The sequence below is a fragment of the Papio anubis genome, chromosome 2 (genome assembly GCF_008728515.1).
Source record: "Papio anubis isolate 15944 chromosome 2, Panubis1.0, whole genome shotgun sequence".
NCBI lineage: Eukaryota > Metazoa > Chordata > Mammalia > Primates > Cercopithecidae > Papio > Papio anubis.
The window spans coordinates 28,219,036-28,244,077 of record NC_044977.1 but is presented as its reverse complement, the minus strand read 5'-3'; the positions used below and the strand labels follow the sequence as shown (position 1 = coordinate 28,244,077).

The following is a 25,042-nucleotide window of genomic DNA, read 5'->3' as shown; positions in this document are numbered from 1 at the left end:
AGCACACATCAGTGAAATATATTTTGAAATTTATTGCTCGGGTCCAAACAGCAGATAGATAACAACCCATGTTATAAGTCATGGTATCTGCTTTGTCTCCACCATTACCTGTTAAAGATAAAATGTATTACATTTTTTTCAATGTGTAATCTTATTAAAAATAGGCGAGGCATGAGAGCATCTAAACAGAAGTTACTCCTTTGAATACAGCCACTCATTAAAAAACACCCAGTAGCATTAATTCTTCTAGCTGGAAAGTGTTTTTGGCCCAGTTGATTCTTTCATTTATCATTTTACCAGGTTCACGAGAGAAGTTCCTAGATTGCTAAGACCATCACACGTGTCAGATAAGCAATTAATGAAACTGAGCAATGCAGTGTGCTGGGTCATTCTGGCTGACAGAAATTTTCCAAATAAGTAGGCATTATCTGCTAAAACATCTGTACCCATGTAGCTACAGAAGATTATTACTGGAGAGTGATTGTGTTGGAAAAGAGAAGTTAAGGTAAATAAATGAGCTCTAGAAAAATATTGAAAGTGAGTTCATTCATTTATTCATCACTATTTATCTATCTGTTTTATTTAGAGTAGTATAACATCTTCACAAAATCATTTTACCCCAAATCGTTAGTTTTAAAATGTGTCAGCTAATTACTATTTTGAAGTAATTGCAGTGACCAATATCCATTTTCCCCATCTTCTAAAGATTGGAACCCCCAATCTTTAGCTGAAATTAACACAGTTTAATAGGCTTTCTACAGTAGTGGCCAGGGAAACATAAGCATCCTTTGCAACTATGTGTAACTATGTAATTCAGTTCTTGATAGTGTGATATGAATGGAAGGGCAGACAATTTCTGGGAAGAATCCTTAAAGGACATGGCTCTTCTTTTCTTCTTCTTCTTTCTTCCCAAGTGTAAATGAACAATATGGCTGAGTCTCTAGCAGAATATTGAATCATGCCTTGACCTGGGGAATGAAAGCCATGAACAGTAGATCATCAAGACAGAAGAAACCTGATCCCTTACACTGGGATATACATAGGAGCCCTGGATTAACTCCTTCCAGACTTCATGAGAGAAATAAACTTCTGCTGTATTTAAGTCATTGTTATTTTGAGGTTTTTCTGTTTCTAACTACTCTACTTGCAAAGGGCAATTTTGTTATTGTTTTTGTTACCCTTGGCAACTAATACCAGGACTACCAAGAAATACTGACTAAATATAACTGTTTATAATCCTCCAAAGCTGGACCAAAAAATGTTGTTATAAAAAGAAAGGATAGGCATATTTAACTGTATAAAAATATAAGACAAAAGTTACCATAAGTGAATTCAAAAGAAAAATGATAAATTTGGTAAATTAAATTAATAATAAAAGACATAGGATTAGCACACAAAATGTACAAAGAACAATTGCAAATTGAAAAGAAAAAGCAAATACTCCCATAGAAAAGCAGACAGAATAAACAAAATAAAAAGTAGACAGAACAAACAACTCAGACAAGAACTAATCCAAATGAGTATTTGAAAAGATGTTCAAATTCTTTAACAGAGAAATGAAATTAAACTAACAATGAAATATTACATTATACCTATTGGATTGTCAAAAAGTTATAAAGAATGAAAAGGCCTATTACTCTCAGTAATGCAGGAAAAAGTGCTTTCATATATGACTGGTGAAACTGTTAATTGTTACTGCCTTTTTGGAAAACAATCTGGCAATATCTATTAGAATTTTAAATGTGTATTTTCTTTGACTTAACATTCCCACTCCTAGGACGTTTTCTCAAATAAATAAAATCATGAGTAATTACACACATACAAGGATGCTGATTACATTTTTTATAATGGCAAAAAAAACCTCTGGAAATGTCAATAGGGGAATTGCTGAATAAATCATGATACATTTGGCATGATATGAAATATCATAGAATCATTAAAACAATGCATTTGAGTTGTAGCAGTTGATTTGGCAGATTTTCAATGAGGTATTATTGAGTGAGAAGAATTAGGACATGGAGGCCTGTATATAATTGATCTTATTTTGTTAAATGACCCACAACACTATGCCATGTGTCTGTATGTTTGTTTACCTGAGCACATAAGCATGGAATTAAATCAGAATTAAAGAGCACATCCTAAATTGTTAATCTGGATTATGTGTGGGGTGAGTAAAAGCAAGAAGGATAATGTGAGTGGAAGGGTAAGAGAATCCAAGATCTAATACGGGCTGTAGCAAGAGGACAAAAGGCAAGCAAAAAAACCCCAAGCTTTATGACATGTTTAACTTCTTGATATCTAAAATTATATGTTATTTATATATGTGCAGGAGTTTATTATATATGTTTGTATACAAAAACATATACATAATTATTTGATGTTTTTGGAAGTTTGATTTTTTTATTTGACAAATAATAATTGTATACATTTACAGGGCATACTGTAATGTTTCAGTATGATATATACCTAATTCTGACCTTAATTTATACGCAGAAATACTGACCATCACTTTATTTTATTTTAAGATAATATTTATTGCATAAAATGATATTTCCATTATAGAAAGAGAGGAGTAGAAAATACAAAGTTGCAAAATAATTTTTAAAAGAATCCATAATCCCACCATCCATAGAGAGCCAATTTGGAATTTTTATTATGCATAAATCTTAAATATACTGTAAATACTGTTTTATAATTCATTCTCATTTAAATATCACAAACATCTTTAATAATGAATTCTCCTTCTCAGAAGCATATGATCTTACATTCTAACAAATATGAAACTATCACTTTATATCCACATAACAAGTGCTTTCGCAAATGTTCTCATTCTCAAATCACACCAACAAAATGGGGAAAGGAAGAAGATGGGCGCGTTGGAAGTGAGGGGATTTTTTCCTTCGTTTGTAAATCTGTAGCAAATATGCGTGGAAGATGCCCTCTTTTCCCCCGTCCATCACCTAATACATTCTAACATCTTTTATGATATCAACCCTTCTATTTAGATTAGGAACAGGAAGGAATAACGGATGTTTTAAATTGTGTCTCAAAACACCATCATATGAATTATTTGGCTCTCAAATAGTTCTGTAACATCTGTGTTGTAAATGCTACAAAACATTTCCTCTTTAGCAATTATGAATCAATTAGTAAGATTTCAGATTTGACTTTTGGTTCTTTGAATTACAGTACTAGATCAACTACATGTGAAGCAGAACAACTTGTGGTCATCAATATGCAAGAAATCTTCAAAGGGGCTTCTGTGCTGGGAATAGTTACTTTAATTTTGTAGTCAAGTCAATTATCCATAGATTCTATGGGATTCAATCATTTGAATATAGCAACTATTGACAGAGCTTATTCTTACTTGATTGTTTTAAAATACACCACTTACTTTACATTAAGACCCTTGTTTTGATCCCTATTCTCTCTGTTCAACCCAGAGAAGAAGTAACACTGTTTCACATTCCTGAGGTTATATTTATGATGCCCTAGGCAAAATTTGAATCTCCAGGGTCACCACACCTATCTACCCTTTAGATTTGTCAACTATCAAATAGCCACTAAGCCACATCAGAATCTCCCTGATCATGCCTCATGCCCTTTCTTGGATTTTTTTTTTTTTTTTTGTAGACAGAACCACAATTCCCCTCCGTCTTTCTACCATCTTCACTACATACATCTCCTCTTGCTCCCCACCACCTGCCCTCAGAGTCTACAGGTGCATGTCTCTCCCAGCCTTTCAAAAATGGAAACAGGCTTATTACTTTTAACAGTTGTCTCTCATTTATTTCAAACTAAACCCCTCTTAAAACCAGTCTTGTTAGTTTCTTCCACAACTGAACATCTTGAATCCTCAGAGCTCCTTGAAATGCAAGTTAAACTGTTTTTTCTGCTTTATCTGAACTGAATCTTTTACAAATGTCTGAACGCACCACCACACCCTTTTACTCAGGCCCCAAGCACACCTGAAAATGGCTTGCAGTCTCCCAAAGTCCAAGTAGGGTGCTTTAATGTTCGTTTCCTGCGAACAAAAAGCCAACCAGGGTGCTATATCTATTGCTTCATCTCATATTGCCTGGGATTTCTGTGAGGTTACTGGTGACTTCAGTTTACCCATTTACAATCACTGGAGATTCTAATTAAATCGCATTCCTGTAAGAAGCAACAAAGATCATCTCAATTAGGCTGCCATATTGATTCATTTTGATAAAATTGATTGGGTATAATTATACAGTACTTGCTTCAGCATTTATTATTAGTTTACCTCTGCCCTCAATGCTGTTGTAATAGGCTTCAGCAGAGGTGTCTCTCTATTGTCTTTTATTCCTTAGTGGGAAATGGTTAATAAATTGGTTCTGGGAAAGAGTTATGCAGAACTGACCCATGAGTGGTGAGAACTGATTGCATGAACGGTTTCCTATAACTCAAAGAGTTTCCTTTTTTTTTTTTTTTTACATAATTTCCCAAAAGTCATTTTAAAAATAGTTCAGAAACTCTTTGCTCCAGAGAGACATTTTCAGGTTTTGTAAAAAGCTTATAAGTCCTAAGAAAGTAATGCAAAGTCAAGGGCCGACTGGCTAATCTCCCGTTTTGTAGCAATCAGTTAGCTGTTTGCTTCACCTAGACACTCAGTAAAAGAAAATTTTCTCAATGTTGAAAGAGGCAAATAGAAACACATTTCCTTGGATAGACAAGACACTTTTAAAAATTACATTTTTGTGGCGGTGGGGAGGGGAAGAAATTAAAGAACCATATGAGATGCATGAGTTAAAAATTGTATATTATAATTATTACAAGAATAGATTTTGAAGCTCAACATCTAGGCTCAAATCTTGCCTCCCAAAATGACTAGCTATGACCTCTCCCTTTGTTTCCACATCTGTAAAATGGGAATAATAAAACCTATCTTATGAGGTTGTTAGGAGGCTTATATGAATTCATATATGCAAATTGATTGGAACAATCCCTTGGAATATAATACACCCTTAATAAATACTCTTTCCTAGTGTTCTTAGAATAGCCTAAATAAATAGTAGATATCTATGGTTAACATTTTCTTGGCAATATGGAGCATGTTGAGACCCTTCACTTAATTGCTCCAAATCCCTGGAGAGAGAGCACTGAGCCCAAGGCTCCAAAATTGATGCCACCAGAGAGGGTGTTGCTGCTTCTCTTATTAATATTGTCTAATCCTATTATGTAGCAAGCATTTGGGGAATGAGTTAAATTAGTCTGCAGATTTTGGTTATAGAAATGGAATCATTTTCTGGCATCTCATACCCTTGCCTCAGAGACATTTGGGGTGCCAAATCCAGATCCAAGGGTTCAGCTTCTTAAAAACCAGTAGATAAATTTAGAAACAATGCAAAATTGATTGAAGTTGTCACCCTTGACCTTGACGAGAGCGTATAAAGTCTTGACTCAGCACTGCTCTGCCCATTTCTTTTGATCTTTCCAAGGTAGGTTTCTATCTCTTGCTTTTCCACCAATATATTGAATGGTGGGTATTAAAAACAATTTGCTATTTTTACTGATAGTTTTCGCATGGGGGTTGTTATATGAAACAAAATATTTTAAGAAAAAGATGATGTGTTCATAGAATAGAATAGTTGCTCTGAGATGAGAATTTTAACAGCAATTTGTTTTACTTTTGGTAAAATCTTTTGGAGAATGTATGTCTATTATTTTACTTACCATACTGAAAAGTGTATTGACAAATCTTGGTCCCTGCTAGACTTGAATCTTGAAACAGAAGTCGCATCTTAATTATTCTAGTATCCCAAGAATTTTGACAATTCCTGGCGTTTACTGAATGTTCAAAAAATTGTTATATTTAATTGAACTGGAATACATAATATTCTCGTTTTATTTTAGACAAGTGTATCTGACTATTATGCAAAGATGTTGACTACAATTGTACTAGGTTAAAACTCATAATTATTCTGAGTTAAGAACATTCAGAAAATATGAAACCAATAAATCAATGAAAATAATGCCATTAATACCTTGAATGTATATATCATCTTTTAGAATCACTAAATATATTTAATGCATGTCTTTTGTGCTGAATAACAGCACCTGCAATTCTAAAGTAAATGTTACTCTATTATGCAGTTCATGGGTCACTGACCCTAAGGAATATTATCAGGACAGTATTCCATTTGAGCTAATCTTTATTCCGTGACTGTGGTATTAACTAGTATTTTATGGGAGGGTATATTTGCCTTCAATTCTGAAGCACAAAAATATAGCCCTCGATATTAGTTTCCTTCAGTTCGTCTTCATAGATCTATTGTCAGTATTTTTCTCTCAACTCTGCTCAAAACTATCCATACTTTCAGTCTGCTCCGTTGTTATTTGTTGGTGAATGTGAGCCAATCATGTATTTTGCTGGTCCCTGCATACTCACCTGTAAAATATGAAGCAGTGAGCCAGCTGATATTAAAGAACTTTTAGTTCTAAGACCCCATGGTTTCAAAAACCTTGGGGCAATACAATTCAGATGTATTGACTTAAATACTTTATTTAAAAAATAAACTACTTATTTAAATCTTTCCTTACCAGTCCGGTTTTCTTGATATGGTATACCAGTTGATTTTTATCCTTAGCATACTTCTTTTGAACCATAAATCTAAATTTTTCTCATCCAACTTAGAAATGAAGTGGTGATGCTTTTTAAACCAAGGACATGTTGCCTGTATGGACGTGTTGCATTTTGGTTAGATGCTTTTCTAACCAAGAACATCAGCCTCCTGGCTGGCTGGAGCTCAGCCAGGAGGAAGTATAGCATCATGCTTAAGAGCAAGGACTCAGGAGTCAGACTGATGGGTCTGCTCTATTTGTTGGTTCACTCCCTAAGTGTTTATTAAGGCTCTACCCAAAGAACTAGAGTCTTCTCTGAGTGCTGCAGACCTAGTCCTGCCCTCAGATTACTTATGTTTCATTAAGAAGATGGGCAATTAAACAAATAATAATAAAATAGTATGAACATTATCATAATGCAAGTAGCAAAGAAATCTAAGAACACATCTAGCTGACAGAACGAACCTAGAGAATACCTTCTTGTAGAAATGTTGCTTACTGAAGACTCAAAGGATGATTAAGAATTAGCCAGAGGAGGAGGAACAGGGCTGAATGTTCCCAGCAGGGGTCACATAACGTTTGAACATCCAGAGGTCAGAGAGTGCTGTTGGCATCTACTAATAGTGCCCCAGCCAGGTCAGGCCTGAGGATGAGACAGCAAGAGAGATGAGGTGGGGGTGTCAGCCAAGCAAGAGGATGGAGAGCCCTATAGGATCTGTTAACATGTTGGACTTTTATCACAGGATGCGGTATGATTTTAAATAAGATAGTACGGTAACTGCATTTCTCTACTTGGGGGCCTCGTTCTGGATTGGCTGCTGTCAAGAGACTAAGTAAGAGAATACAGCAATAAACCCCCAGAAAAAGATGATGGCCTTGATCCAGATATTGGCAGGGGTGATGGAAAAATGTAGATGGTTTTGAGTGATATTTAGAAAGAGTCAGCAGAGCTTGGCAATTGATTGGGTGTAAAGGTGAACAAACTAGGAAACAAGAATGACTTTCATGTATCTGGATTTAAAACTAGAAATAACACTTGCTGGTTCTCTAAGACTCAGTGTTTTCATATAATAAAGGTTATTACATATATCCTTCATAGAGCTACTATAAAGTTAAAAGAGTTATTATGTATAAAACACTTAACCTAGTTCCTAGTGTGTGATACACACTCAGAACTCAGATTTGCTTTTATTAAATAGTATATTGGCACTGTCTCCAAAGGTATTATTTCAGGGATGTTTGAGATTCCTTCCTTTAGGTTGTAAAATGTTATTCTTAAAAATACACATATAGCATTATGCCTCCTTGACCTGTATGACCCTGCACATTGCTCTAGCCTAGCACCTAGCATTTATCATATTGAATTATAGTCACTGATTTATATCTCTGTTGTCCATGTCCATTAGAGTGGAAACTTCTTGAGGTCTTATTACTCTTTTAATCCATAGATCCTAAGAGGACATACTTTAAAATGAATGCATGACAGAATTTAATCAGAAGGTGGCTGGGCGTAGTGGCTCACACCTGTAATCCCAGCACTTTGGGAGGTCGAGGTGGGTGGATTACTTGAGGTCAGTTCGAGACCAGCCTGGCCAACATTGTGAAACCTCATCTCTACTAAAAATACAAAAATTAGCCATGCATGGTGGTGGGCATCTATAATCCCAGCTACTCGAGAGGCTGAGGCAGGAGAATCACTTGAACCCGGGAGGCAGAGGTTGCAGTGAGCTGAGATTGTACCATTGTACTCCAGCTGGGGCAACAAGAGCAAAATTCCATCTCAAATAAAAAAAAAGAATTTAATCAGAAGTTCTTCTCTGGATCAATAGCGAATAGATCAGTGCAAAGACCCAGCATTTTGATCAGAGATTGGGAGGTAGGAAAGTGTAGGAGAAGGCAGTTCTGGAAAGGATTAAAGAGCCAGCAAAAGCTGGGAGACGGGAACTAGTGAAACGAGGGAGCAAAAGAGAAATGTCATTGATATTCACAATTTTTATTGTGGATGGACCTTTGATTAGTAAATGAACAACTGGGAAAGAGAATAAAAAGAAGAAGGGACCCCAGAAACCAGGGAATGTCAAATGCTGCAGAGAGGGTGAGTAGGATTAGAGACTGAAAAGCACCCAATTAAGATTTGTCTTTAGGAGATCATTAGAAGGAACAGTTTCTGTGGAGGTATGGGAAGAAAAGCCACTTCCCAGTGGGAGGGGAGTGGGGAACACAATCTAGGAGTGTAAACTGCATTGCCTGGAGACCTGTAGCTGTAATAATAATTACCCTTTGAAGTAAATGCTTTAAATAATCGATAATTTGTGCAATACTCTTGGTTTGTAATTCAATCTTTTAACATTCCTCTTTGAAGAAGATAAACCTGCCTAAAGCCCCTGCTTTTGTAGAGAAATAAGCTGCATATAAATAAATAAATTGCAGGTAGTATAGCTGGTTAAGGGGTGGTAGATTTGTGCCTAAAGACTAACCACATAAGATTTTCTATGGAGGAAACCTTGCTGAGTTAAGGCACATAACATGATTATTCCAGCAGCATGAATACTAGGAAGCATCAGCATCATTTTTCTACCCAGTAGTATCCCTAATTAGGAGCATCTTGCAGCATTTCCCCAGATTTGTGGCATTCACTGGGCCTTGTAACTCAAATGTGTTTCATTTACTGCCTTAAGACATATGTTTCAGCTTGTTTGGGATCATTTAAGTGCTTGATAATTCTTCCCTTCAGCTGTTGACATCTGGATAAATCCATTCTCATTTTCAGGCATTGTCTCCAATTTTAATAATGGAAGAGGCTAGGTCAAAAGATGCTTAGTATTTGTTTACCCAAAAGAATATTAATATTTGTTCTTATTACTTGCATCATGGCTTCCCAGCAGTAGAAGGCTTTGAAAGTAAACATGCATAATAACGTACCTTGATAAAGAACTCAAGCGAATCTAATCAATTATGATGAAATCAACTTAAAAATGTGTCAGGACTGCTAACATGAAAAGAGTTTAACTCTTTTAACAATTTACTTCATAGACATCATTTGAGTTTCTGCTTATAGTTAAGGCACTGAAATGCCAAGGTGATATGGATTTCTGCACCACTTCATCCCCACATTTATTGTCTAGCTCTGTTTGAAAGAGATGAGTGCCGAGTGATAGATTTACTGTGGGCAGCAGTAAGAGGACTAGAAAGTGTGACCTTTCAGGAGCGATCACCATCCAAATAAACAATTCCCTTGTCTCACCTCCATCTACTCAGCTAGTAGCTGCCACTGTGTGAATTACCTCTTTACTTCCCTATGGTACCATCCTTCATTATGGTTTTGCACATCTCAAATTCACTAAGCAATTTGGAAAGCAAAGCTACTCTCTTACATATTTAGCACAGTGTTCAAAGACTGCATAAATGCTTGTTGAATAGTAAAAAGAATAGTTACCGTTGATTAAGGTTTTACTATGCACCAGACAATGTGCTGAGTTTTATACACAATCTTCACATCATCTTAGGAGAGAAACGAAGAAACTGTGTTAGGGCAAAGACTGAGACATAATGCATTAGTTAAGGATATTTTGATGGCATATAACAAACTCACTTGACATTATTTAAAGTTGGGAAAGAAATTAGACTGGAAGGTCATTTAGAGAGCTTATGGAAATCAAAGGCAGAAATTAAATGTCGGTCTCAGGAGGTACTGTTACCAGGAAAGGTCTTTGGGATATAAGAAAGTGATCTCTCTCTTCCTTTGGTCCCTTATTGCTGCTTCTCCTCATCCTTGTGACTCCCTCTCTGCTGATGCTTTTGCTGACTAGTGTGCATGTGGCACCACATGACCACACCACAATGCCAACCTCAGCCCTCAAGTTTGCATCACTCCATTCAAGCAAAGAGCCCAGATGGAGAGTGGCATCTAAATCCCAAATCTGTATTCCAGCAGGATACCCTGATTGTCTCTGATTGTCCCAGGATCAGATACTGAAGCCTGGTTTATAAGCTGGGCCAGGATACCAGTGTCACTTTACAGACATGGCTACTTTTGGCTTATTCCTGTGGATGAGAGCAGGCACTTCTAATAGGAGTGTGGGCTCAACAGGCACTCCAAACTGTGTCAACTAGAAGTGGGTAAGAACTGGTAATTATAAACTCAATAAAAGTTGATAATGAATTGAATGTGGCATGAGATAGAAGGAGCAATTTGAGATGACTCCAAGGGTTCTATCATAGGGGATTGGGAGGATCCAGGATGAGTCACTTCCATTGGAATGGTGGGCAGAGAATGAGACAGTGGAAGAGCCTGTGAAACAATAATGTGAGGAATATGTTTTCTCATCTTAAGAAAACATAACTCTGCCTACGGTTTCCACTCAGACTAGTGAGTTGGGAGTTGTAGCTGTACAAGCTCACCTCTTCCCTTCGCTTCTACAGTCCCCCTCTGGGCTTCTTTTCTGACCTTTGCCATATAACCAGCTCCACCCCCCACCCCAAAGTGTGAAAATTTCTCTCTACAGATTTGTCTAATGCATAATAATTCAAGACAGAAGAAACTTCTACCCCTACTCAAATCTATTACTCTAAGAGGGCACAGTATTTATTCTGCGCATTATTGTACCCCTGGGCCTAACATGGGCAATTATAGATGGGCAGTACATTTATATTGCATGAATATATTCAAATTTATATTTGAAAAGGACATTTTCAAAAAGAGGTTTGCAAAATACCTGAGGAGGGAGAGGGGGACAGCTGCAGAAATACAACCAGTATAAAAATAGCTGACTTCCAAAATAGTGATTGAATTTCTAAAAGAAATACAGGCACTACACTTAAAAGTAGGTTGACCAACTTGTTCTAGTTTTCCTGGGACTTTTCTGGTTTTCACACTGAAAGTCTCAAGCCCTGGGAAATACCTCAGTTCCGGGACAGGAATGGTTGGTCATCCAGGCTCGTGTCTTATCTCAGCTACTGCGAAAGGCAGCTAGGTGAGACCAACATGATTCTTTCTTGGCCAAGAGGAAAAGCTTACATCTCAGCTCTCCCTTCCCTGTAAGGGCTTCCCATTCTTTGTGTTTACTTTGTTAACTGGTAACTAATATACACCTGGAAATTGTGCTCTATCATTGTAAACAGGATACTGATGGCTTATATGGTGCTCAGTCCCTGTAAAGGTGAACTCTAGAACAGAACAAGATGCATTATTTTGCTGTGTTACAAACTGAATTATGTCATGGACATGATGATCTAATGTCTTTCTCTGAATCCAACCTTCTGATAGTGATGATATTGTCTATGTGCCCTGTGGATCATGCAGACAAGTAACCTGGACTTTGCAGTTATGCAAAAGGTGTACACTCATTGTCAGTTTAGAAATTACCATTTCAAGTCATCAATTCTCTTATTAGTGGAGTGTCAATATGTCCCCATTCGCTTGGGTCAGTCTTAGATGAAGTTTGTTGTCCTGATTTAAATATTAATGGCATCCCCTCTTAAAAATCCCAGTAAAAAAAATAGGTCCAGGTTTGGGTGATGAATTATATGCACACTTCTGAGCATAGTTATGTGATTCCCAGAACCTAATCGCTCCAGTATGTATTGATAAATTAAGCTCCTGAATGTTCAAAGGCAGAGCTAGGTCCTAGGAGTGAGGTACTCCCAGCAATGTGCATGCAGCCCGTCTGCTCTATCCTTTCCTATTCTCCTCCCAGAATTCCAGTGCTACCCCCTGCTCTCTTCTATCTTGTAAATATATGCAGTATCAGATACAAGTGTTTATGACGGGCGTCAGAATCCTCCGATAAACATGCACGAGCATACCAGTCTCAAATATAATTTCCTTTCAACATGTAGATGAATTTTTCCTTCTAAGAGAATTACCTTGAGTTCTATACTCATCTATGTTTCTCTGTCATTCACAAAATAGAGCTTCCTGGTTCTTTTGCTGGCAAGGTTAATTTGTTTACTTCTTTTGGGCATTTGGGCTCTTTCATTTTCTATTTTAAGATGTTGCTAGGACTGGGCTGTGACAAGTGTGTTATTGTATAAAATTGTAAAGCCATATGTGCAACTGGAACCTAAAGGGACCCAGAGGTCAGTAGGACATTAAGGGGTTAATGGATGCTGGAGGGGGCCAAGGAGAAAGAAGGATTTCGATCCTTTTTTTGCTCAGGTGAATCATTCTCTTGGCTTCAGTTACCTATCTCCAAATGATGGCCAGGCCTGCCCCACTCCTGGCACCTACTGTTTCCTACTTTCTAGTGCCTGCTCCTGCATATTCTGTTCCTTGTATACTTTTAAATATGTTAAATGCTCAGACTTGGAGGGAGAGTTACACAGCTCTGTGCTCTATGTCTTGCTGTAATCTTTTCATCTCTGATGTTATAATAAGAACTACTTGTAAAAAATCTGTTAATTATGAAATATAAGCACATGGCACACATTGACTGACCAGAATGGAATGAAATGAAAGGTAGCTCTCTCCTTCTCCCACCCATCTCCTGCTCTCACTACTCAGATATCCATTTCTTAGGTATCTTTTCAGGAAGTTTGTACACACATGTATTAATGGATATCTTTTATATTCCCAATATACTTCCTGAGCTCTACTGTCTACTGAGTGCAAGCCACTAGGAAGTCACACATACAGAGAGGAGGAGGATGTAGTGCATTCTTTCACAAATCCAGACTCACAACTTCTCTCCCTGACTACGGCTTTTCCTCATCCCCATCTACCCAGAATATGCTGCCAGAGCCATTTTCCCAAAATACTGCTTTCCTCATGCTCCTGCCCACAGAGTTGATGATGTTTCCTATCATCTATTTCTAAATTTCTCTGCCTTACTTTCAGAGCTTTCCTTTATCTTGAGTTCTTCTATATTCAAATGTCTAACAATGTTATTACTGTTATAATGATTACAAAACCTGAATCTGAATGCTCATCCGCAGAAAAATCAGTTTTGTCTTTTTCCCTGAGAAATGCCACCTTCAGTCCCAACTCTGGAGGGCCATGATGTATGTTGTTTCTCTTGAGCATCTTTTCTTCTCTCCACTTCAGGAAATGTTCCTGTACATTAAGGCTAGTCCTTGCATTACACAGGCGAGGAAACTGCACCTACTGTGGCTAAGTGATTTCCCACAAGTCACATGCCTCTTTTCTGGCAGAAATAAAACTAAGTCTTAGCCTAGACCACTAGTCTTTGCTTTAAACCATACTCCTTTAAACTAGATCCTAAAAGTGGCCTCACTACACCTATCCAAGCCACCACAAAGAAGAAAAGCAGATTAAGGGCAGTAAAATACATTAGTTTATTGGATTTGTTCATTGCAAGAGAGTAAGTGATTGCAGTTCATTCTGAAGTGGGTGCTGGTCTGTCCTCAAAGGCAGCACCTGAGCTAAGCAAACTTGGCAAGTCCTTCTCTACCTTCTCACCTATAAATGGGACAAGTAACACTTGCCTTGCACGCTTGAGTGAAGAGGAAGACTTTTTTTGTCCAAAGAGAGAGAATAATAGCTTATCATTTAAGATCATGAAGGCCCAGTTTCCATTTCTTCTCCTCCCTATTATCAAATGTAAAGTGAGAAAATTAAAGATAAACTATGTCCAGTGTTTGGTATACAGTGGGTGCTCAATGACTTCAGCTTTGATAATTTGCCCAGCAACTCAGTCCCTCTAAGACTGATACTTGCCTGACTTGAGCCAATGAACTTCTTTATTTACTCCAGCCTCACTCACATCACCCTGTAACCTGCTTGTCACCTTCAGCCTGGGCTTCTTCATTACTGCTCTTGGCCAGGTCTCCCAAATGCCCATCTGTGCTTGTATTTTTGTAAATCATCTGCTCCTAGACACTTATCTCTGCCAAGATACTTATCTTTTTATCCCTTTACTGTCTACTACTGAACATTTATCTGAACCACTTCTCTTTGTAACCATACTCTGTCTATGACGGTCTGTCTACTTGGGGGTAATTAGATACCTGGAAACACCTCTCCACTGCTATGAAAGGGCCTAGTGTCCGCAACTTGATGTTTCTCTATCTGGACCATCCTACCACCTGTCAGAACTCCATGGCCCAGGGTGGCATTATGACTTTCACTGACTACAGGCACTTCTGTCTTTAAGGACCATTTCTCCACAAAAAATATTAAAAATCAGATTTCATAACTGTGTTGGCCTAAAGATGAATATAATCCAGGCTCTGTTCATTAATATGTATCATTCATATTACACTTATATTTTTCTTCTGATTTAAAAATAAATTAAACATTTTCATGGCCCCTAAAAGCACCATGGGCCTCAGGCACTGTACCTTCTATGTCTAGTGGGTAAGTCAGCCCTGCTAGAGTCAGATATTCTTGAGTCCAATTTTGTATAAATTTGAGACACAGCAAAGAGAAAGAAGAGGCACAGGTAGTAATAGGAAAACTTAACACTCTTTGGTCTATGTATATGAATGATTGCTCATTTAGAGCTTGATTTCCACTTTTTTCTTCTCTGTACCAATTTTTTTTTTTTTTTTCCAGAGTGAATCTTTTCTACTCACGTTTAGGCCTAGCCTTGTTTTGGTGGATTGCTTTAATAAGGATGGATCTGTCAGAGCTTGGAGAAGCCGCAGCCTTCCTCAGAAGAAGCGAAGCTGAGCTGCTTCTACTACAGGCCACAGCCTTGGACGGTGAGACATGTGGTGGCTGCTGGCTTCACTTTATTTTGCTCCTTCAAGGTGGTGACTAAGATATTTGATTGATAGAGAGGAGCCATCAGTTCTAGAGCCTAACTTATTTGCTTGGGGTGTGATCAGCCTCTAGGAAACTGAGCAATTGAAGGCCTCTGAGTATTCAGGGTAGGAATGGTGGCTGGGAGGCAGCCTAGGCCCGGGCCCTACACACTTGGTCCTAAGACAGGTTTTCTCTTCAAGGAGCCCCTGTTGTAACACACACACCTGCAGGAATGGCCACAGACAAAGCCTTTCCTAGAAACCTCTTAGTTATCAGTGAATGCCACAGTAGAGCGAGGGGCCTGTGACTTAGACTGGTAGGTGATGTTTGTACATTGTGGGGAAGAAGAAAGGGAAAGACTCTGGTAAGGCTGCAGACTTTGAAGTTGTCTCTGGCTCTCCAGAATTTTCTGATGTTGGAGCTTTGCCTCTGGCGGTCTTCTAGGTCAGCAGGGTCACTCAGCCAACACTAAGCAAAAGATAATTAGGAGACTTGCTCACCCTGATTCATAATTCCTTGGTAGTTACAGGCAAGGACAAAGGTTAATGAGGATTTAGCCTTAAAAAAAAAAAAAAAAGCTAAGTTCTACATTGAAATCTCTAAAATGTTATTCTTTTTCCTGCTACCTTTACATGTCTGTGTTGAATTTCAGCTAATTGGAGATGTAGAAATCAGATTCACAGTGTGATATAGCATCAAGCTACCTACATGTCTTAATCCAAAATTATTCAGTAGTTGCAACAGAAGGACTTGCTGAATGTTGTTCTAGTATTCAGAATTAGTCAACATTAGACTTCAATATGACCAATTATAATTCAAGCCAGTTATGGAGGATATTATATTTCCATCACAGACCAGTCCTGGATCAGTTCCCAGTTTCCAGTCATTGGATTCATGACTGTGATTAGATTTTAGGCTAATTATAATCCATCAAATCAAAAACAATAACCGAACTATCCCTGAGGTCAGAACTGGTCATGCAGAGGCTTATCGCAGGTAGTTAGATAATGGAGGACAAGATAATAGTGGTGCCAGGAAGAAAAAAAAAAATTGGGCCTAAGCATTAGAGGTAATTGGATGATGCATTTATTAAAGTCAGCACCGTAAATAATTACTTAAAACATAGCAATGTACATAATTTTCTATTAATTTTTTGGACCAAACAATCCTTCCTCATAGAAATGCACCGGCAGCAAAGAGACAAGTGTTAGCAAAAGTTGTTCGTCTTCCCAGGCTGGTAGACAATGGAGTTTGCTCTTTTGAACTCGGGTCAAATGGAAGCAGTGTGATGACAAGTATTTAGCAGGTAGTCTTGGGTTCAAATTCCCTGTCCTTGACCATCTCTGGCTGGGTAATTAGAGCAAATCACCTCACTTTATTGAGTTCTGGTTTCCTCATTTGTCAAAGGAGATAATACTTGTCCTGTCTACCTTCCTCCATTGCTGTGAGGACCAAATGAGACTATAAATGTGACAAAAATAAGTATAATGTATTATTATGATACCTGAGAAGGAAAACTAGAATTCCTGGGTGTCAGTGAAGAAGCCCAAGTGGTTTTAGAGCTAAGACAGAACACCAGTCCAAAGCCAAATGTAAATAATTCTTATATTAGAACATGTAAGCAATCTATTTAAAATAACTCTAAAACTGAATATACTATTACCCCTGTTTTAATCGATATCCTAGAAAAACGATTCAAAAGAAATACTTCAAATACATAACAGTGGCTATCTCTGAGTTGTTTGATTATGGGTGATTAAAAACATTCTTTTCTTCATACATTACTCTTCAAGTTTTCTTCAATAAGCACATATTAGCTTTATATTGGAAAAGATATTTAATTGTCTAAAGCTATGAAATCATATAGGAAAAGGCCTACTTTACAGATGAGAATACGAACGGCCAAAAGAGATGAAGACATGTGGCTTTATATCTTGTTACAAGCAAAGCCAGTGTTAAAATTCTGGCTGTCTCACTCAAATCCATTGCTATCTGCATTTCCAGCTCTGCATTATTCATGAACACCAGGAATTAAAATTGACGGAGTTCATTTACTTCATTTTTTAAAATGCCCCTGTCAGGGTTTGGGCCTCAGATGAGAAAGGATTTCTGATAATTTTTATCCCCTACTAAGTTTTTCCAGGGGTGGTAAAAGAGAGACTTCATCATGAGGCAGGCGATGAGCCTACTCCTGAAGAGAAGAATTGGAGGAGAAAAAGCTAAGCATGTGTTAGAGGAGGCAGGCTGTAATGGAGAAGCACTGATTCAGGAGGTGGATGATCTCATTTCTAGAGACATTATTACAGTGACTGCCACTAATTAGCTATGTGACTATGAGCAACTCTCTTCATCTCTCTCCCAAGGTTCTTTTTCTAAAAAGAGAGAGAGATACAGAGGGAGAGAGCCTGTGCCAGGTGACCTTCAAGTTTCTTTCAAGTGATAACATTTGGTTTAAAATGCAGAGCATTTTACCTTAAACATACACAAAAAATGTATGCTAACTGGGTGCTTTTCAAAAACAAGCATATTTTCATAGACATAACACAAAGCAAAATCAGTTTTTGCAAAAAGGGACCAAAATAATGAATACAATGCAAAGCCAGTATTTAAAACACAAACGATAAGTAGAAAGCAAATGCACAATCAGCTAGATGGGAACATAAACTCCTCTTGCCAAGCAGTTTTAGTGGTGAATTGTTTGTAATCAGGGAAACGAAGAAGGCAGCGCTGATAGCAAGAAAGTCATGAGCAACCAAATTCTTTGCAGAAACAAGCATGGTGGAAGAAGGGGCGAATGGTGCCCAACTTCAGCTCTTTTGTACACACTCCTTCCCCAGTCTTACTGCCTTCCTCTGGGAAATAAGGACCATCTGTCCTGCGGCAGTGAGCCCTCTCTAGCTTTTGTGACTCGTATATTAGAGGTGATGGTGGTGACTGAGTTCACATTACCTGTTAGTGCTGTGGTTATAGTGGGGTTTTTACCTGTGTCTTCCCTAGCCATTCATTGGCTAGCATTTTCCCCTTTTCAGCCAAAGGGTTTCCCCATCTACCCGAGTAGCTGTGACCTGGGGACTTCTGTGAGCTTCTACTAAGGCTCATTTTCATATATATATATATATAAAATATTCACTTTCCTTTAAAAGGAAAGTGTGATATATTACATATACATATATACGCACACATATATATATACTTTTAAAGGAAAATGAGCCAACTCCTGGGTTCAAGTGATCTTCCTCATTCAGTCTCCTGAGTAGCTAAGACTACAGTCATGCATTGTCACACCCGCCTAATTTTTATTTTTTTATTTTTTATTTTTGAGACAGAGTCTCACTCTGTCACCCAGGCTAGAGTGCAGTAGTGGGATCTCTGCTCACTGCAACCTCCGACTCCCTGGTTCAAGTGATTCTCTTGCCTCAGCCTCCTGAGTAGCTGGGATTACAGGCACATGTCACCATGCCCAGCTAATTTTTGTATTTTTAGTAGAAATGGGATTTCACCATGTTGGCCAGGATGGTCTCGATCTCCTGACCTCGTGATCCGCCCGCCATGGCCTCCCAAAGTGCTGGGATTACAGGCGTGAGCCACTGCACCTGGCCTTATTTGTTTTTTTGTAGAGACAGGACTGGGGGAGTAAAGGGTCTTGCTATATTGCCCAGGCTACTCTTGAACTCCTGGGGTCAGGATATCCTCTCACCTTGACCTCCCGAAGTGCTAGAATTATGAATGTGAGCCACTGCACCCAGGCCCTTAAAATCATAGTTTTTATTCATCATCACTATCTGCTTCAAGTGGGAGAGAAAGAGAAGCTGCCTCAGGTGTTCATAAGAGTTCTGGCTCATTTCACCCCAGACCTCTTGTTGGTTAATCAGTTTATGGAGGGCTACTTTGCTGAGGGATGGGGTATGGGAGTGAGAAAGGTGAAGAGAGAAAAAGAACATATGGGGGGCAAATAATATGAGCTGGTTATGTTGTGTGACATAAACAACCCATATTCTCTCTTCTCAACCTGCCCCCCTGCCAATTCAACCATGTAATTTCACTTAGCTGACTTTCACTCCAAGATTAGACATGAGGTCTAAAGAAACACTGAAGAACGTAACCATTAATCTAAATTTTCACTTAGTTGTTCCCAGACCTTTCTGAATGAGTTTTTTTGGGGAGGGAATCTGGAAGGGGTGCAAGCACCAGGGCGGTTAGGTGGTTACCTAAATCCTGGGGTGTGAGTGGAGGAAAGTGTTGGGGTTGGAAGGGGTGTTGGGAGGTAACTTTCTTGTAGCAAAATGATCTATGGCGCCCCCAAGCTGCCGCTTGCTGAGATGTTTCTTGTTCCTGTAGAGCCATTATGTGAGTGAGTGTGTCTTCAGGATGAGCTTTCATGATTTTATCTAACTTTGCAAGTTCCTGTAGTCAACAAGCCGATTTAGCAGAAATGAGATTAGATCTATCAGTATGAAAGTGTCCAGTGTATATTTCTGTAAGTACTATAGCTATAATCCATTTTTTTTTTCTCTACAGGGAAGAAGAAATGCTGGATTCCTGATGGTGAGAATGCTTATATCGAGGCTGAGGTAAAAGGGAGTGAAGATGATGGAACAGTAATTGTTGAGACAACAGATGGAAAGGTAAAGAAATTTTTATTTCATTGTGTTGATGACTATGTTCTCTGTCAAATAACTAAATATATTATTTCTGTAATATTTTAATTAAAGACCTGCAGTAGGAGATACCACTGACTCACTGTGAAGTCATTCATTTTAAGAAGCTCCTCCTTAAGTCAATGGGCACAATGGCTCATGCCTGTAATCTCAGCACTTTGGGAGGCCGAGGCGGGCAGATTGCTTGAGCCCAGGAGTTTGAGACCAGCTTGGGCGACATGGCGAAATCCTGTCTCTACAAAAAATACAAAAATAAGCCAGGTGTGGTGGTATGTGCTTGTAGTCCCAGCTACTTGGGAGGCTGAGGTGGGAGGATCACCTGAATCTGGGGAGGTCGAGGTTGCAGTGAGCAGGGATCCCACTCTGGTTGCACCCCAGCCTGAGCAACCAGAGTGAGATCCTGTCACCAAAAACAAATAAACAAACAGAAAAAAACTCCTCTTACCATCAAAGATTTAATGAAGAACAGTGAATAAATCAGAGTAACACAATTGCCAGTGGCAAAGATTATTGACCAGAACTCACAGCCATTTCCACTTTTTCATCAATGTTTCAAGTTAGTATTTTTTTAAAAAGGTATCCTGTGGGATGAATAATGACTTAAGGAATCATGAAGAAAGTTGTGTTTGTAGGATCAAGAATGAGATGTATAATTTGAGTAAAAATGGCATAGTGTCACAGAGACCAAGTGATGGGTGAATGGTCAGTAATGACAAATGCTACAGAAGGAGATTAAGAGTTGGAGAAAGTCTTACATTTCAGAATTAGGAGGTCACCTATGACCTTTGAAAGAAAAGGTTATGCCAAGTGTTGGGGTACAAGCTGGACTGTTTCACAGAGGAAATGTGTAGTGAAGCCATAATACCCCCAGCCCCTTCTCCCTGCCACCAAGGCATTCAGAGAGGCAGGGTAACATTGAGAAGACAGCTCACTCTCAGAACCTTTGCCTATATTGCTGACTTCACATTATCTGCCACCCCATGGTATAAGCTGGGCCCCATTTCTATCCTACTTCAATGAACGCTTCCTTATAGGTTTTACAGATGATTCCCTGCCAATATTCACTTCTCTAAACTCCTTTAAATTCTGTCTCTTCCCAAATCCATAACAAGCCACATCCTATAACAAGCAGATATTGTTGATATCAAGAAAGTTTGTCTTTTTAATGCTCTATTTGTTTTTAGGCTATTTACCATCTAACGTGTTGCCATCTGATTTTTAAAATTCTGGAAGCCACTCATAAACTACCACACAGAATGCTTTCATATGTCTTCCTGACAGTCAATATTTGTTATGTAAAAAAATCTCAAATTAGGTAGATGTTATTTGACTCTTCATGAAATTAAGAAAAGAACTTGGTCCTTTTCAACTGGAACATAAATAGGTGGACAAGGGAAAATTCAGCAAGAAATTTTCCTTAGTCCTAAATCAGTAAACGAAGAAATAGAGACTCAGTCAGGGTCATTTAGCCTTGGGACAATATTTTATTAGAAAAGATCCCCCAAATAAATCTTGTGCCTATTAGCAGTCATTCCCCCTTCTTTCCTCCTGCACCAGCCCCAGGCAATCACTGATCTACTTTCTATCTCTATAGATTTGCCTATTCTAGCAATTTCAGATAAACAGGAGCATAGAATCAGTGGCCTTTTGTTTCTGGCTTCTTTCACTTAGCATAATGTTTTTGAGGTTCATTCACATTGTCACATGAATAAATATTTATTTCATTCCCTTTTATGGATAAATAGTATTCCATTTTACGGATATACCATGTTGTTCATCCATTCATCAGTTGATTATCACTGGGTTGTTTGTATGTTCTGTCTATTATGAATAATGTTTCTATGAACATGCATGTGCAAGTTTTTGTGGGGACACATGTTTTCATTTCTTTTGGGAGTGCATTTGCTGGATCATATGGTAACTCTGTATTAAGCATTTAGAGAAATTTCCAAACTGCTTTCCAAAGTGGCTACCATTTTACATTTCCATCAGCAACATATAAGAATGAAACTTTCTCCATATTCTTACAAGCACATTTTATTTTCTTTTTGATTACAGCCATTCTGTTGGGCATAAAGTGGTATTTGAATGTGATTTTTATTTGCATTTCCCCAGTGACTAATGACGTTGAGCATCTTTTCATGTACATATTGGCCATTTGTTTATCTCCTTCAGGGAAATGTCTATTCAAACTCTTTGCCCATTTTTTTAATTGGGCTATTGCCTCTCCATTATTCAGTTGTAAGAGTTCTTTTTACTTTCTGGATGCAAATCCCTTATCACATGTATTATTTGTACATATTTTCTCTCAGTCTATGTATTGTCTTCTCATTTTCTTAATGATGACCAACTAAATTTTATTAGGCCTCCAGATGTGAGGCTTGCTCTTCTGAGCACATTCTCCAAAACAAACTACTTTGCCTTCAACAGCACTTAAGGTGATTTGTGACTATAATGTGGTTACAACCATATGAAGAAGAGCATGAAAGCCATTAATGCAGGTAGAAAGAAGAGTCTGAAGGTGGTTTATTTTGTCCTGTTTGTCCTTCCTTCATGTTATGAAGGTCCCATTCCCCCAGCTTTACTCTTTGTCTCCCTGGCTCCAGGATTCCTCTTCCTCATGTTAGAAGTGACTATACTTCCAATCACCTTTGGTCTTTGTAACATTAGCAAAGGCAATAAATCCAGTGGGTGTAAAGTACTACTTATCGATGAAAGTTGGTAATGAAAAAAATAGAAAAATAGAATTAGGGAAAAGGGGAGGTTTTTGAAGATGTATGAGATAGGATTACGTTCTGCATGGGTTTGAGGGGAGATGAGGAGTCCTTGAAATACAGAAAGTGAATGGACTCAAAAGAAGAGGGATTACTATTAGAACAATGTCGAAGAAGACAGATGGATAGAAATTGAATCAAGAATGTAAAGAGTGTGAGAGCCTTGGGAAGAAGCCATCACCAACTAGGATTAAATGGGGCAATCAATTGACACAAATATGTATTAATCATGGAAAAGGGGTATAGAAAGGGTGTTAGGAAACCTGTGAGAAGAATCTCAAGAAAGTATTTGATAGTAGAAATGCATCCATATTCATCAAGATATTAATATTTATTATTTACCATATCCCAAGCATTGTGATTATAGTTACTAAGCATTTAATAATTATAGTTATTAAGACAACATCAAAAATGAACATGCATGTGCAAGTTTTTGAATGTCATTAAAGAAGACAACATCAAAAATCCTTCTTAAGGTATTTATAGTCTAGCCAGAAAATAGTCTAACATAGTCAATTATTAAAACATACACAAGAGTATTAATGTAAAGATAGTACAAGTGGTAAGACTTAACAAAAGAGGACAAACTAATAAGCTGGAGTAGTTGGGAAGGTTTGAGGGAGGAGACAGGTTTTGAACTAGGTCTGGAAGGAAAAGGTCTGCCTCCTTAATCCTCCACTCCAAGCTGCTTCATCTAAATTTCCAAGGTATGTTGGGACATCAAGGGCTGGAAGTTGGGGGTTAGATCATGCATAATATGATCTATGTACTCTTAGAGGCAATCAGGGCTAGCCAGAAGCCACAAGATTAGGGTAGTGCATGACAGAAAATCTTGATATAACAAAAATACTATGTTTACTTCATCTTTAGGGAAGGAGAGGACTTTTTCAGGGAGCACCTGCTTTTTTCCATGAAGTTTGGCTTAATTTCTTCTGGCCCCATCCCCTAATGAGGCATCATTTTTTTCTTTTTGAGTCTGAATATTCTTTCTGATGCATGGGAAAATGAATAAGCATAGGAGACAGGGGAATATATCATGTATTTTTCTTCTCTCTGCAGAGTCTGAGCATAAAAGAGGACAAAATCCAGCAGATGAATCCTCCAGAGTTTGAAATGATTGAAGATATGGCAATGCTGACTCACCTCAATGAGGCATCCGTGCTGCATGCCCTGAAGCGGCGCTATGGCCAGTGGATGATCTATGTGTGTAATATGCTTTCCTGCTGAACTGTCATGCTGGCACTCAGATTGCACGTCCCAGTCTCTCCTGGGTGCTCTCTCACATTGAGTCTAAGCATGCTCACAGGGGGATAGTCCTTGAGGAATGTCTACTGGGAAGGGACCTTATCTTAGCATTTCCCCAATTTCATTTTGTCAACATTCATGTGCCTTCCCACAGATCACCCTTAGTTAAAAGCATGAGGCTTGGAGCCTGACAGACTAGCCATCAGCACTGTCACTTGCTTGTTAAGTTTCCTAACTTCTTGAAGTTGCCTTATCTATAAAGTGGGATAACAATGTCTGCCTCTCCATGGGAACCTGGGGGATTAAATAAAAGAATGTAGGTAAAGCACCTAGTTCAATGCATGTCACCTAGTTAGTGATTAATGAGTGAGATGATTTCTTCATCATCATTAAATTGATGATGGTTGGTTGCTCAGGTTCTTTGACTTGCTCAAAACCTATGCAGCAGAAGCAGTGCTGAGTAGATTAAGCTAAGATGTAGCATCTGGGACCCATGGCCATAGGAACCATGGCATGCAACCAGCTTGCTCCTCAGCTCTCTGATTTACCATGTAACTGTGTTAGTTTCCCTGGGGTGCTATAACAAAATTACCACAAGCTGGGTGGCTTAAAACAACAGAAATTATTCTCTTACAGTGCTGGAGGCCAGAAGTCCAAAATCAAATCCAATCAGCAGGCTGCACTCCCTCTGGAGGCCTTTGGGGGAGAATCTTTCCTTGTCTCTTCCAGCTTCTAGCGGCTCTAGCATTCCTTTTGGTTGTATCACTCCATCTCTGCCTCCATTGTCACATCACCTTCTCCTGTGTGTGTCTTTTATAAAAACACAAGTTATTGTATTTAAGACCCACCTGGATGTCATCATCTTGAGACTCTTAACCCTTAATTACATTTGTAAAGGCTCTATTTTTTCCAAATAAGATCACATTCACAGGCTCTGGAGAATAGGACATAAACCTATCTATTTAGGGGCCATAATTCAACCCCTTCAGTGACTGAGTGACCCACGTGAGCTATTCCTTCTCAGTGCCCTAAAAATCAAGCCCCTAATCTTGCTGAGGCAGAGAATCCCCTCTGGC

General features: G+C 38.4%; 1 protein-coding gene across 1 annotated transcript in view; it reads left to right on the top strand.

Annotated features, from left to right (window-relative positions):
• Positions 1–15,050: 15,050 nt before the first annotated feature.
• MYH15 (myosin heavy chain 15) overlaps positions 15,051–25,042 on the top strand; it is a gene marked incomplete at its 5' end in the record, with an annotated part of 128,320 nt that continues 118,328 nt past the window's right edge. Inside the window, 3 exons of the mRNA XM_031661601.1 lie at positions 15,051–15,246; positions 19,808–19,914; positions 23,781–23,924. Coding sequence (XP_031517461.1) covers positions 15,051–15,246; positions 19,808–19,914; positions 23,781–23,924 — 447 coding nt within the window. The remainder of the gene's footprint in view (positions 15,247–19,807; positions 19,915–23,780; positions 23,925–25,042) is intronic.